This window comes from Nomascus leucogenys, unplaced genomic scaffold (genome assembly GCF_006542625.1).
Source record: "Nomascus leucogenys isolate Asia unplaced genomic scaffold, Asia_NLE_v1 Super-Scaffold_442, whole genome shotgun sequence".
Taxonomy (NCBI): domain Eukaryota; kingdom Metazoa; phylum Chordata; class Mammalia; order Primates; family Hylobatidae; genus Nomascus; species Nomascus leucogenys.
The window spans coordinates 116976-131355 of record NW_022095773.1 but is presented as its reverse complement, the minus strand read 5'-3'; the positions used below and the strand labels follow the sequence as shown (position 1 = coordinate 131355).

Here is a 14380-nt window from a genome sequence, read left to right as displayed (position 1 = left end):
ACAGAATGTATATTCTGCAGTTGTTGGGTAGAATGTTCTATAAATATCTGTTGAGTCCGTTTGTTCTAGGGTATAGTTTAAATCCATTGTTTCTTTGTTGACTTTGTCGACTTTGTCTTTATGACCCATCTAGTGCTGTCAATGGAGTACTGAAGTCCCCCACTATTAAGTGTATTGCTGTCTATCTCATTTGTTAGGTCTAGTGGTAATTGTTTTTTACATTTGGGAGCTCTAGTGTTAGGTGCATGTAGATTTAGTACTGTGATATTTTCCTGTTTGATTAGTCCTTTTATCATTACATAATGTCCTTCTTTGTCTTTTTCAACTGTTGTTAAAGTCTGTTTTGTCTAATGTAAGAATAGCTACTCCTACTTGCTTTTGGGACCATTTGCATGGAATATCTTTTTCCATCCTTTTACCTTAAGTTTACTTGAGACCTTATGCATTAGGTGAGTCACTTGAAGATGGGAGATACTTGGTTGGTGAATTCTTATCCATTCCGCTATTCTGTATATTTAAGTGGAGCATTTGGGCTGTTTATATTCAATGTTAGTATTAAGATATGTGGTATTGTTCTATTCATTGTGCTAGTTATTGCCTGAATACCTTGGTTTTTCATTTCCATTGTGTTGTTTTATAGGCCCTGTGAGATTTATGATTTAAGGAGTTTCTACTTTGGTGTATTTTGAGGTTTTGTTTCAAGATTTAGAACTCCCTTTAACTGCTCTTGTAGTGCTGCCTTGCTAGTGGTGAATTCTCTCAGCATTTGTCTGAAAATGACTTTATCTTTGCTTTATTTACGAAGCTTAGTTCCAATGGATACAAAATTCTTGGCTGATAATTATTTTAAGGAGTCTAAAGGTAGGACTCCAATCCCTTCTAGCTTGGAGGGTTTCTGCTAAGAAATCTGCTATTGATCTGATAGGTTTTCCTTTATAGGTTACCTGATGCTTTTGTCTCATAGCTCTTAAGATTCTTTCCCCTGTCTTGACTTTAGATAATCTTATGACTATGCCTAGGTGATTATCTTTTTGTGATGCATTTCCCAGGTGTAATCTTTGACATTCTTTCTTTTCTTTTCTTTTTTTTTTTTTTGGAGATGGAGTCTCGTTCTGTCACCCAGGATGGAATGCAGTGGCATGATCTTAGCTCACTGCAACCTCCACCTCCCAGGTTCAAGTGGTTTTTCTGCCTTAGCCTCCCAAGTAGCTGGGACTACAGGTGCATGCCTCTATGCCCAGGGGATTTTTGTATTTTTAGTAGAGACAGGGTTTTACCTTATTGGCCAGGCTGGTCTTGAACTCCTGACCTCATGTTCCGCCCACCTCGGCCTCCCAAAGTGCTGGGATTACAGGTGTGAGCCATCGTGCTCAGCCATGACATTCTTATATTCGGATGTCTACATCTCTAGCAAGGCCAGGGAAGTTTTCCTTGATTATTCCCTCAAAAACATTTTCCAAACTTACAGATTTGTCTTCTTCCTCAGGAACACCCATTATTCTTAGGTTTGGCCATTTAACAGAATCTCAAACTTTTTGGAGCCTTTGTGCTTTTTTTTTTTTTTTAATTCTTTTTTGGTCTTTGTTGGATTGGGTTATTCTGAAAGCCTTGTCTTAGAGCTCTGAAGTTCTTTCTTCTGCTTGTTTGATTCTATTGTTGAAACTTTCCAATGTATTTTGCATTTCTCAAAGCGTGTGTTTCATTTCCAGAAGTTGTGACTGTTTTTTTATTTATGCTACATATTTCTCTGGAGATTTTTTTATCCATATCCTGTATTTGAAATTTCTTTAAGTTGGTTTTCACCTTTCTCTGCTGGCTCCTTGAGTAACTTAATAACTGATCTTCTGAATTCTTTTTCTGTCAATTCAGAGATTTCTTCTTGGTTTGGATCCATTGCTGGTACTAGTGTGATCTTCTGGAGATGTTACAGAACCTTGTTTTCTCATATTACCAGAATTGTTTTACTGGTTCCTTCTCATTTGGGTAGACTATGACAGAAGAAAGATCTGAGACTCAAGACTGCTGTTCAGATTCGTTTGTCCCATGAGGTGATCCCTTGATGTGGTGCTCTCTCCCTTTCCCTAGAGATGGGGCTTCCTGAGAGCCAGACTGCGGTGATTGTTATTGCTGTTCTGAGCCTAGCCACCCACCAGAGCTACCGGGCTCCAGGCTTGTACTTGGGAGGGTCTGCAAAGAGTCCTGTGAAGTGATCTGTCTTTAGCGTCTCAGCTGTGGATACCAGCACCTGCTCTGGTGGAGGTAGCTGAAGAGTGAAGCGGATTCTGTGAGAGTTCTTGGTTGTAGTTTTGTTTAGTGCACTGGTTTCTTGAATGCTGGTTATGCTGGCAGTGAAGCTGTCATGTGAACAGACTCAGGGCCTCTGGTTAGTGTGGATATTACAGGCAGTGGAATTAGCTGTTGTTTTCTTCTTCCCTTGGAGCAGGATTGTTCTGTTATGAATTGCTGTAATGGTTTGTGTTGGTTGGCCTCCAGCTAGGAGGTGGCACTTTCAAGAGGGCATCAGCTGCAGTAGTATGGGGGGATACAAGCTTGCCCTAAGGTCACCTGAATAAATATTTGGGTTTCTCAGGTGATTGGTGGGGCCATAGGCCTGCCACAAGTTTATGTCTTCTGTCTTTGGCTACGAGGCGGGTAGAGAAAGACCATCAGGTGGGGGCAGGGTTAGGTGTGTCTCAGCTCAGACTCCTCTTGGATGGCGCTGGCTGTGGCCAATGTGGGTGATGGAAGGGGTGGTTTCAGGCCAAAGAAGTTATGTTCCAAGGGGGATATGGCAGCTTCTGCTGCTGATCTTACTGAAACTATTCCAAAAGATAGAGAAAGAGGGAATCTTCCTTAAATCATTCTATGAAGCCAGTATCACTCTAATACCAAAACCAGGAATGAACATAACAAAAAAAAGAAAACTATGGACCAATATCCCTGATGAATTCAGAGGCAAAAATCCTCAAAAAAAAAATTAGCCAACCAAATCCAGCAGCATATCAAAAAGATCCTCCATGATCAAGTGGGTTTTATAGCAGAGATGCAGGGATGCGTGAACATACACAAGTCAATAAATGTGATACACCACACAAACAGAATTAAAAACAAAACTCATATGATCATCTCAATAGATGCAGAAAAAGCATTTGACAAAATCCAGCATCCTTTTATGATTAAAACCCTCAGCAAAATCAGCATAGAAGAGACATATCTTAAGGTAATAAAAGCTATCTATGACAAACCCACAGCCAACATTATACTGAACAGGGAAAAGTTGAAAGCATTCCCCCTGAGAACTGGAACAAGACAAGGATGCCCACTCTCACCACTTCTATTCAACACAGCACTAGAAGTCCTAGCTAGAGCAATCAGAAAAAAAAAAATGAATAAAGGGCATCTACATGAGTAAAGAAGAAGTCAAACTGTCGCTGTCTGCTGATGATACGATCATATAACTAGGAAACCCTGAAGACTCATCCAGAAAACTCCTAGATCTTATAAATAAATTCAGTAAAGTTTCAGGACACAAAATCAATGTACACAAATCAGTAACACCGCTATATACCAACAGCAACCAAGCTGACAAAGAAATCAAGAACTCGGTCGGGCGCGGTGGCTCATGCCTGTAATCCCAGCACTTTGGGAGGCCGAGGTAGGCAGATCACAAGGTCAGGAGGTCGAGACCATCCTGGCTAACACAGTGAAACCCTGTCTCTACTAAAAATACAAAAAAGCTGGGCGTGGTGGCATGCGCCTTTAGTACCAGCTACTCGGGAGGCTGAGGCAGGAGAATTGCTTGAACCCGGGAGGTGGAGGTTGCAGTGAGCCAAGATTGCGCCACTACACACCAGCCTGGGCGACAGAGCGAGACTCTGTCTCAAAAAAAAAAACAGAGAAAGAAAGAAATCAAGAACTCAACTCCTTTCACAACAGCTGTGAAAATAAAATAAAACAAAATACAATACAATACAATACAATACTTAGGAATATGCCTAACCCAAAAGGTGAAAGACCTCTACAAGGAAAACTACAAAACACTGCTGAAAGAAATCATAGATGACAAAAACAAATGGAAACATACTCTATGCTCATGGATGGCTAGAATCAATATTGTGAAAATGACCATACTGCCAAAAGCAATCTACAAGTTCAATGCAATTCCCATTTCACCATCATCATTCTTCACAGAACTAGAAAAAAAAAATCCAAAATTCATATGGAACCGAAAGCGAGCCTGCATGGCCAAAGCAAGACTAAGCAAAAAGAACAAATCTGGAGACATCACATTACCCAACTTCAAACTCTACTATAAGGACTATAAGGTCACCAAAACAGTAATGTATTGGCATAAAAACATGTACATGGACCAATGGCACAGAATAGAGAACCCAGAAATAAAACCAAATACTGACAGTCAGCTGATCTTCGAAAAAGCAAACAAAAACATAAGGTGGGGAAAGGACACCCTATTCAACAAATGGTGCTGGGATAATTGGCCATAAGTAGGAGAATGAAACTGGATCCTCATCTCTCATCTTATACAAAAATCAACTCAAGGTGCATCAGAGACTTAAATCTAAGACCTAAACCCATAAAAATTCTAGAAGATAACATCAGAAAAACTCTTCTAGACATCGGCATAGGCAAAGACTTCATGAACTGAAAGAACCTAAAAGCAAATGCAACAAAAACAAAGATAAATAGATGGGACTTAATTAAACTAAAAAACTTCTGCACCACAAAAGAATCAGCAGAGTTAATAGACAACCCGCAGAGTTGGAGAAAATTTTCCTAAACTGTGCATCTGAGAAAGGGCTAATATCTAGAATCTACAACAAGTTCAAACAAATCAGCAAGAAAAAAATCCCATAAAAAAGTGAAAAGTGGGCTAAGGACATGAATAGACAACTCTCAAAAGAAGATACACAAATGGCCAACAATCATATGAAAAAATGCTCAACATCATTATTTATCAGGGAAATGCAAATCAAAACCACAGTGCAATACCACCTTACTCCTACAAGAATGGCCATAATTTAAAAATTTTAAAAAATAGATGTTGGTGTGGATGTGGTGAAAAGGGAACACTTTTACACTGCTTGTGGAAATATAAAGTAGTACAACCACTATGGAAAACAGTATGGAGATTCCTTAAAGAACTAAAAGTAGATCTACCATTTGATCTAGCAATCCCACTACTAGGTATCTATCCAGAGTTTCAAAATAGAAGTCTATATGAAAAGACACTTGCACACGCATGTTGACAGCAGCACAATTTGCAACTGGAAAAATATGGAAATAGTCAAAAGGCCAACAATCAACAAGTGAATAAAGAAAATGTGGTATGTATATGTGTGTGTGTGTATATATTTATACATATACATACATATATATTTATACATATACATACACATATATATATGTTTATACTACTCAGCCATAAAAAGAAACAAAATAATGGCATTCACAGCAACCTAGAGGGAGTTGGAGACAGTTATTCTAAGTGAAGAAACTCAGGAATGGAAAACCAAACATTGTATGTTCTCATTTATAAGTGGGAGCTAAGCTATGAGGACGCAAAGGTATAAGAATGATACAATGGACTTTGGGGACTTGGTGGGTAGAGTGAGAGGTGGGTGAGGGATAAAACACTACACAGTGGGTAGAGTGGACACTGCTTGGGTGATGGATTCATCAAAATCTCAGAAATCACCACTAAAGAAATTATTCACGTAACCAAATACCACTTGTTCCCCAAAAACTATTGAAATAAAAAAGATAGGCCAGGCGCAGTGGGTCACGCCTGTAATTCCAGCACTTTGGGAGGCCGAGGCGGGCAGATCACGAGGTCAGGAGATTGAGACCATCCTGGCTAACACGGTGAAACCCCGTCTCTACTAAAAATACAAAAAATTAGCCAGGTGCAGTGGCGGGCGCCTGTAGTCCCAGCTACTAGGGAGGCTGAGGCAGGGGAATGGTGTGAACCTGGGAGGCGGAGCTTGCAGTGAGCCAAGATTGGGCTGCTGCACCCCAGCCTGGGCGACAGAGTGAGACTCTGTCTCAAAAAAAAAAAAAAGAAATAAAAAAGATAAAATAAAGCTGCTTTAAATGTTCCTAAAAGAAAAAAATCTTCTCTTAGCCATAATAGTATAGAAATTTGCTTCCAGTTACAAATAACAGAAAAAAAATTAGTTTCTTAGTACCTTAGCCGGTATTGCAAAAGACTTAACACGGGCTGCAATTCAGCTCATATTAGAGACTGTGATTCCAAAATTTAATTTCATAAGTTGTAATCAGCGACAAAAACATTACAATAGAATATGAGAGACATTAAAAGGCAATTTCATCACTGTTGACTACTTATTAATTTACAACCTAGTTGATTAAAATTAAAACAATCTTAGCCGGGTATGGTGCCGTGTGCCTGTAGTCCCAGCTACTCAGGAGGCTGAGGCATGAGAATCCCTTGAACCCAGGATGTGGAGGTTGCAGTGAGCCAAGATTGCACCACTGCATTCCAACCTGGGCGACAAACCGGGACTCTGTCTCAGAGAAAAAAAAAAATTAAATTAAAACAATTGGTATGCTTTCTGGTGGCTGGTGGTAAAATGATTGTTTTACAAATTTCAACTAAATGTATTCAAATACAAATAAATGAAATGTAAAATGGTAAAGCTGTTTTGGAAAACAGTCTGGCAGTTCTTCAAAAAGTTAAACATAGTCATGAGTCAGCAATTCCACTCCTAGGCATATATACAAGAGAAGTGAAAACATATGTCCACACAAAAACTTGTACATGGATGTTCATAGGAGCATGATTCATAATAATAAAAAAATGGTAACAGCCCATACATCCATTATTGATAAATGAATAAAATATGGTATATCCATACAATGGAATACTATTTGGAAATAAAAATTAATAAAATACTAAGCATGTATTAATAAAAACTAATACATGCTTAGTATTTTATTAATTTTTATTTCCAAATAATATTCCATTTGTCTTAGTTTTCAAGGCTCACCTATGAGCCTTGGAACAGAACACAGAACCCAGAAATAAAGCCAAATACCAATAGTCAGCTGATCTTCGAGAAAGCAAGGCTCACTGTGCTAAGTGAAAGCATCCTGCCACACAGAAGCACATATTGAATGATTCCATATATATGAAATGTCCAGAATAGGCATGGCTAGAGCTGGGACAGGGATAAGGGAGGTGACGGTTAAAGGGTGGAGGGTTTTATTGGGCTGACTGAATAGTTCTAAAATTGACTGGGGGCATGGCATACTGGCTCACAGCTGTAATCCCAGCTCTTTGGGAAGCTGAGATGGCAGGATCACTTGAGGCCAGGAGCTGGAGACTAGCCTGGGCCACATAGCAAGATCTCGACTCTACTAAAAATAAAAATAAATTAGCCAGATATGGTGGTGTGTGCCTGTAGTCCTGGCTACTTGGGAGGTTTGAGCCCAGGAGTTTGAGGTTACAGTGAGCTATGATCATGCCACTTGCACTCCAGTCTGGGCAGCAGAGTGAGACCTGGTCTCAAAAAGATAAAAATAAATAAAAATGGAAAAATAAAGGTGATTTAGGTGATGGCTGCACACTTCTGTGAATATATTAAAAAGTTTTAAATTGTTTACATTAAATATATCCATTATATGGTATAAAGTATATCTTAATAAAGATACTTATAAAAAACAATTATATTATACAATGGCTCTTAAACACTCAAAGAAATATTTAAAGCTCTAAGTAAAATTGAAAGAATGAAAGCCACTACTGTACCTTTAGAATGTAATTTTTAAAGTGAGAAATGGATGTAAAATGTCCTAGTATAAAGATACTTACTGTCTTTCCATGCTGGCTATTTCCTGAGTATCGTCTTTAATCTACAAAGGCATAAAAAGAGAGTGGTATTTAAAAAAATAACTCATTGTAAGGCTATCTTAAAGATAATTTCCTTCTAGAGTACATGGTACTAAAGTGTCAAATGTAGTCTCTTCCTTGAAATCTATTTTTAGATTTCAACCTTTGAAGTTAAAGGGAACAGCACCAAGGAACCATTCACAGATTCCATCCTTTTTCCTCAAAGTAAGGGTAGTAACTGATATAGTCACAGCTACCCTCTGGGCACCACGAGGTTAGCAATCTTCAGGCCTGGATAAGTTGATATAAACATCTAGGATTTCTGAGATTCCCTTCAGTTTCCCACAAGGTAGGGTTGCTAGATTGAGCAAGCCCAGTCAAATTTGAATTTCAGATAAATAGTGAACATCTTTGAGAGGATATATGTACCATGTAATATTTGGAATATCCGTATCATTCACAAGCAGTGAATAATTTTTCCATATACATATATATATCTGAAAGATTATTTATTGCTTATATGAAATTCAAATTTAAGTAGCCATTCTATATTTTATGTGGTAGGCCTACCTCAAGATCACTCCTCCCCACCCTTCAGTGATTTCTTTCCAAGGAACTACACAGGTTCTAGATTTAATACCTTTCTGGAATGATTCTAATCATTAAATAGTCCCTGAATTGATACCTACGTTTCTTCTAAATGCACTGGGCTTGATCTAAGTCTAAGGGCAAAGGAGTCCCTGACTGGAGCTGTGCCCAAATACATATGAAGTTCTCCTAAGGCCCTTATAGTTAGGATGTGTCAGGATAAACAACATGCTAATTATAATTTGGAGCTAAACTAAATCCACCCTTGGGGTAGTAAGAAAGCTACTAAATACACGTTACATGTGTCATGACTTTAGGACATATGATAATTTCACAGGACATTTTAATTCCATTCTCTTCATGGAGGCACTGATAATAACAACCACAAAAAGTCATTAGCCTTGGGATACTCCATTTTCTAAATACAAGGCCCAAAACAATAATGAAACGTATCTTCAAAAAGATTATCTAAATATTTAATGACCAATAAAGAAGAGTTTCAAGTATTCCTAATAAGGAAAAGTTAGCTTCACCTAAGTTAATATGAAATACTTGATTAAGAAAATCTAGGCTGGGTGCCTATAGTCCCAACACTTGGAGAGGCTGAAATGGGAGGATTGCTTGAGGCCAGGAGCTGGAGACCAGCCCAGGCAACACAGTAAAACCCTATCTCTACAAAAAATAAAAATAAAAAATTGGTGTGTTGGCACATGCCTGCAGTCCCAGCTACTCGGGAGGCTGAGGTGGAGGATCACTTGAGCCCAGCAGCTCAGGGCTACAGTGAGCTATGATTGCACCACTGTGCTCCAGCCTGGGTTACACAGCAAGATCCTACATCAAAAATAATAATAATAATAATAATAATAATAATAATAATAATAAAAGGAAGAAAATCTAGATTAAAAAGTCATTTCTTCACATAAACTATTTTTAGACAATACACTTACTAGCTTTACTACTTGCATTAATATCCCTTAAATAAAACAAATCAATACATGTACCAAAACCAGACATCTCAAAATAAGTATGTTTGTTTTGCCCACCTGCTTAAGTAATTTCTCTCTCTCTTCCATTGGAGATCCTATGCTTTTGTCTTCTGCAATCATTTGATCTCGATGGGACTCCAACTCATAAAGTTTTTCATGCAGCAATACCGCCTCCTGTTTCACCTGGGAGTGAGCTATTTCCTAAAGGAAAATAAGAAGGTAAAGTTTTAATTAGTATTTTATCAATAATTATTCTAAAATAGGTTTCAGTTTATAAGAATGGGGGTAAATTTAAACTACCAGTATCTTTAAATACAGACAGCAAATATCATTAGTACTCAGTAATGCTACAAAGCACATTCCTAAATTGGAAGAATAAAAATAAATCCTGTATATTTTAATAAGCTATTTTCAGTCTAAGATTCACAAGAAGTTGATAGCCTCAGTTTATTTTATTTTCCACATATAAGACCTGAATAAATATAGGACAACTCTACCAATGGGAGGATAAAGACAATGTCAAAACATATGTACAACTTTAAACACAATGTCTGATTCAAAGTCCATAGAAGTGATCTTTGGAGAGAAGATATTTTTCCCTAAATAGGTCATAACATATTTTTCCACAATTTTGTGGGTTGAATTGTGTCTGCTCAAAAAGGTAAGCTGGAGTCTTAACATCATAAACCTGTCAATTTGACCTTTATTTGGAAATAGGCTCTTTGCATATTTAGTCAAGTTAAGATAAGGTCATGAGGGGTGGGCCCCAATCCAATATGATGGTGCCCTTTATAAGAAGAGTACAGACACAACAGAGACACACAGGGAGAATACCATGTTATGACTCAGGCAAAGACTGGAGGGATGCAGCTGCAAGTCAAGCAACATCAAGAGCTAATGGATACCACTAGAAGCTAGGAAGAAGCAGAGCAAGATTCTTTCTAGAGTCTCAGAGGAAGCATGGCTCTGCTAACACCTTGATTTCAGACTTCCAGGCTCTGTAACTGTGAGAAAATTTGTTTGTTTGTTTTAAGCCACCCAGTTTGTGATATTCTATTACAGCAGCACCAGGAAATTAACACATGAAATAACAGTTACTGTGTACTCACCACTATCCCACCTTTCACAAAGAAAAAAATAAGGATGTGACAAAAATGTTATTAGATATCAAAAAAAAAGGTAGGAATGGTGGTGGTGATGATTAAAATGACATTTGAAACTCTTGTTTACTGAGCGTCTGTTCTGTGCCAGATACTATACTACATGTTATTTATATGCTATCTCTACTATCCAAAGTGACACTCTACAAGATAGTACTATCATCTCTCTTTTACAGATGAGAAAACTAAGGATCTGACATGTAAATAACTTTTCAAAGTTAACAAAGACATAAGAGTTAACAGTGACATTTGAAACCAGACCTACAGCATGAACAAAACAAAATTCTTAAGAGGGAAGACCTCATTTTTTTTTCTTTTTTGAAACGGAATTTCACTCTTTGACCCAGGCTGGAGTGCAGTGGTGCGATCTCGGCTCACTGCAAGCTCCGCCTCCCAGGTTCAAGCAATTCTCCTGCCTCAGCCTCCCAAGTAGCTGGGATTATAGGTGCCTGCCACCACGCCCAGCTAATTTTTGTATCTTTAGTAGAGATGGGGTTTCACCATGTTGGCCAGGCTGGTCTCAAAACTCCTGACCTCGTGATCCGCCCATCTCGGCCTCCCAAAGTGCTGGGATTACAGGTGTGAGCCACCGTGCCTGGCCAACCTCTTCTCTTCTAAAAGTATGAAAGAAGGAACCTCCAAAAAAGGAACAAGTAGACAAGATAATTTTTCAAAGTCCATAAGCAATTGATTATATATACAGTTCAAGTAACAGATTAGGCATCAGATAAGATAAAAAAAAAAGCCATGCTAAAAAGACATATAGAAGAAATGCAGATATTTTACGCTATCCTTTTTCATAGTATCTTCTCCTTTTTGCCTAACAATCCTATAGATGTATTTGAATTTCATCTTGATAAAACTGTTCTGGAAGACTTAAGCTCCTGTTAATCCTTCACCTGATTTTTTCCACTCTTGTGAACTGAATAAGCATGACCTAATACGTTGTACAGTAGTGAACATAAAGTATTCAATAAATACTAGTTGATTGACCACTATCTGACAGATATTTTCTTGAAGAACAAGTCCTAAATAAATAAATAAAAGAAATCTGGGCTGGGTGTGATAGCTCACACCTGTAATCTCAGCACTTTGGGAGGCCAAGGCAGGCGGATCACAAGGTCAGGAGTTCAAGACCAGCCTGGCCAACACAGTGAAACCCTGTCTCTACTAAAAATACAAAACTTAGCCCGGCATGGTGATGCATGCTTGTAATCCCACTACTCGGGAGGCTGAGGCAGGAGAATTGCTTGAACTCAGAAGGCGGAGGTTGCAGTGAGCCAAGATTGTGCCACTGCACTCTAGCCTGGGCAACAGAGCAAGACTCCACCTCAAAAAAAATTTTTTTTTTCAAAGAAAGAAATCTGGCAAAAGTTAAATAGAATTAGTAACTTATGTTATCTTAATTTACACATATTGTGTATTTTTAAAACTCTTATTATTTTAGGCATAAATGTACTGACATCAGAGAAGAACGGCATCAGTACAAAAAGTAAATCTAGGGTTATAGCTTATGCTTTTTCCTATGGAAACTAAACTCACCAAGTGAAGTAAGACTTGACTCTCTCAAACCCACTCCAAAAAAGAACCATGAGGAATTCTGCAAGCTGGTTGTATTAATACTAAATGTGGTCCTTCTTTCTTTAAGCGTATTTCCATCACCAGAGATCCAAGGAAATAAAAATTAAGTGTATTTATAGATGGACAACCAGATACAGAAAACTACCTATTTTTTTTTTTTTAGACGGAATCTTGCTGTGTCGCCCAGGCTGGAGTGCAGTGGCGTGATCTTGGCCCACTGCAAGCTCTGCCTCCTGGGTTCACGCCATTCTCCTGCCTCAGCCTCCCGAGCAGCTGGGACTACAGGTGCTTGCCACCACGCCCGGCTAATTTTTTGTATTTTTAGTAAAAACGGGTTTTCACTGTGTTAGCAAGGATGGTCTCGATCTCCTGACCTTGTGTTCTGCCTGCCTTGGCCTCCCAAAGTGCTGGGATTACAGGCGTGAGCCACCACGCCCAGCCAACTACCTTACTATTTTTAATTAAATAACTTTTTCCATAGCAAATTCTCAAAAGAATTAATTACAAAATACTCATTTCTTTTGCAAGCTAGGGTGTCAGCAATCTGTCAATCCACAACAGTTCCTAATACTGTCATCATGATATCTACCTGAATCCACAGGAAATCAGGAAAGGGAGGCAAGATTTGAGGTACAGACAGTATACTGAAACACCAAAAATATGAAAAAGGAGTTCAAAGAAAAAGAAATTCATTGGCCAAAAATGATATAAACAGATATTCAACTTTATGCATAAATAAATGAAAATTCAAATAAGGTAGTAATTTTTACCTATCAAACTAGCTAAAATTGGAAAAGTCAGATAATATTTGCTGTCAGTGAATGCAGGGGAAATAAGCATTCACATACATTACATCTAGAAGTAAAAGTTGGAACAATCTTTTTGAAGGCAATTTGGCAATCTGACAACATTTTTAAACTGTATACATTTTGACCCATTGTGAGAATTCAATCTTATGATATAACTTTGCATAAAATGTATGCTTTCACAGGAGTATTGTTTATAATCCCGGAAAACGAAAAACAACCTGTTATTTACAAGGCTGTGTTATAATTATACAACATAATACAATGTAGTAATTTAAAATAATGAGGTTCTCTAAGAACTGATATAAATAGACACTGAAGATACAATGTTAGGGTGAAAAAAGAAAGCTGCAGATAGCATAGCAAGTAGGAACCCCACTTGAGGTTTTCCACAACTGTAAAACCAAGATGGGATTTAGGACTCTTGTGGGGATTACATGAAGATGATGCTGATATGTGTTTACAGCTCTAAAAAGCATACAGTAAGCACTTGATAAATGTCTTTCCAGTAGTTCTATCTGGAAAGAAGGACACAAAACAGACATTTTGGCTGGGCACAGTGGCTCACGCCTGTAATCCCAGCACTTTGGGAGGCTGAGGCGGGCAGATCACAAGGTCAGGAGCTCGAGACCATCCTGGCTAATACGGTGAAATCCCGTCTCTACTAAAAATACAAAAGAATTAGCTGGGTGTGGTGGCAGGCGCCTGTAGTCCCAGCTACTCTGGAGGCTGAGGCAGGAGAATGGTGTGAACCCGGGAGGCGGAGCTTGCAGTGAGCCAAGATGGCACCACTGCACTCCAGCCTGGGAGACAGAGCGACACTCAGTCTCAAAAAAAAAAAAAAAAAAAAAACAGACATTTTTACTTTCATCTTGTTCAACTATTTTTAAACCATAAGCACATTTTGTTTTGTGAAATAAAATGTTTTAAATAAATGAATAAAAATGTAAGTTTTTACATCCTTAAAGAGATGAACTCATGTCTCTCCCTCTTTGTTTTTATAATCTCTTGTGTATGTGTCTTTAAATTGCCATTAGAGGCTGAGCACAATGCCTCATCCCTGTAATCCCAGCACATTGGGAAGCCAAGGCAGGAGCACTGCTTGAGGCCAGGAGCTGTACACTAGCCATAACGAGACCCTGTCTTTACAAAAAGTAAAAAAAAAATTAGCCAGGTGTGGTGGTTCCTGCCTGAAGTCCTAGCTACTTGGGAACCTGAGGAGGGAGGATCGCTTGAGCCCAGGAGCTTGAATCTACAGTGAGCTACGATCATGTCACTGCACTCTAGCCTGTCTCTAAAAAAGACTCTGTCTCTAAAAAAATAATTTTTTTAATTGCTATTGGATTTTGCATGTCCTAGGTAGGGCAGAATGATTTGTTTTATACATAG

The 14380-nt window shown here is 38.4% G+C and overlaps 1 protein-coding gene across 1 annotated transcript in view; it reads right to left on the bottom strand.

Moving 5' to 3' along the window:
* LOC100607937 (intraflagellar transport protein 74 homolog) overlaps positions 1–14380 on the bottom strand; it is a 105910-nt gene that overhangs the window by 36127 nt on the left and 55403 nt on the right. Inside the window, 2 exon segments of the mRNA XM_030808371.1 lie at positions 7853–7893; positions 9502–9645. Of these exon segments, the coding sequence (XP_030664231.1) occupies positions 7853–7893; positions 9502–9645 (185 nt within the window).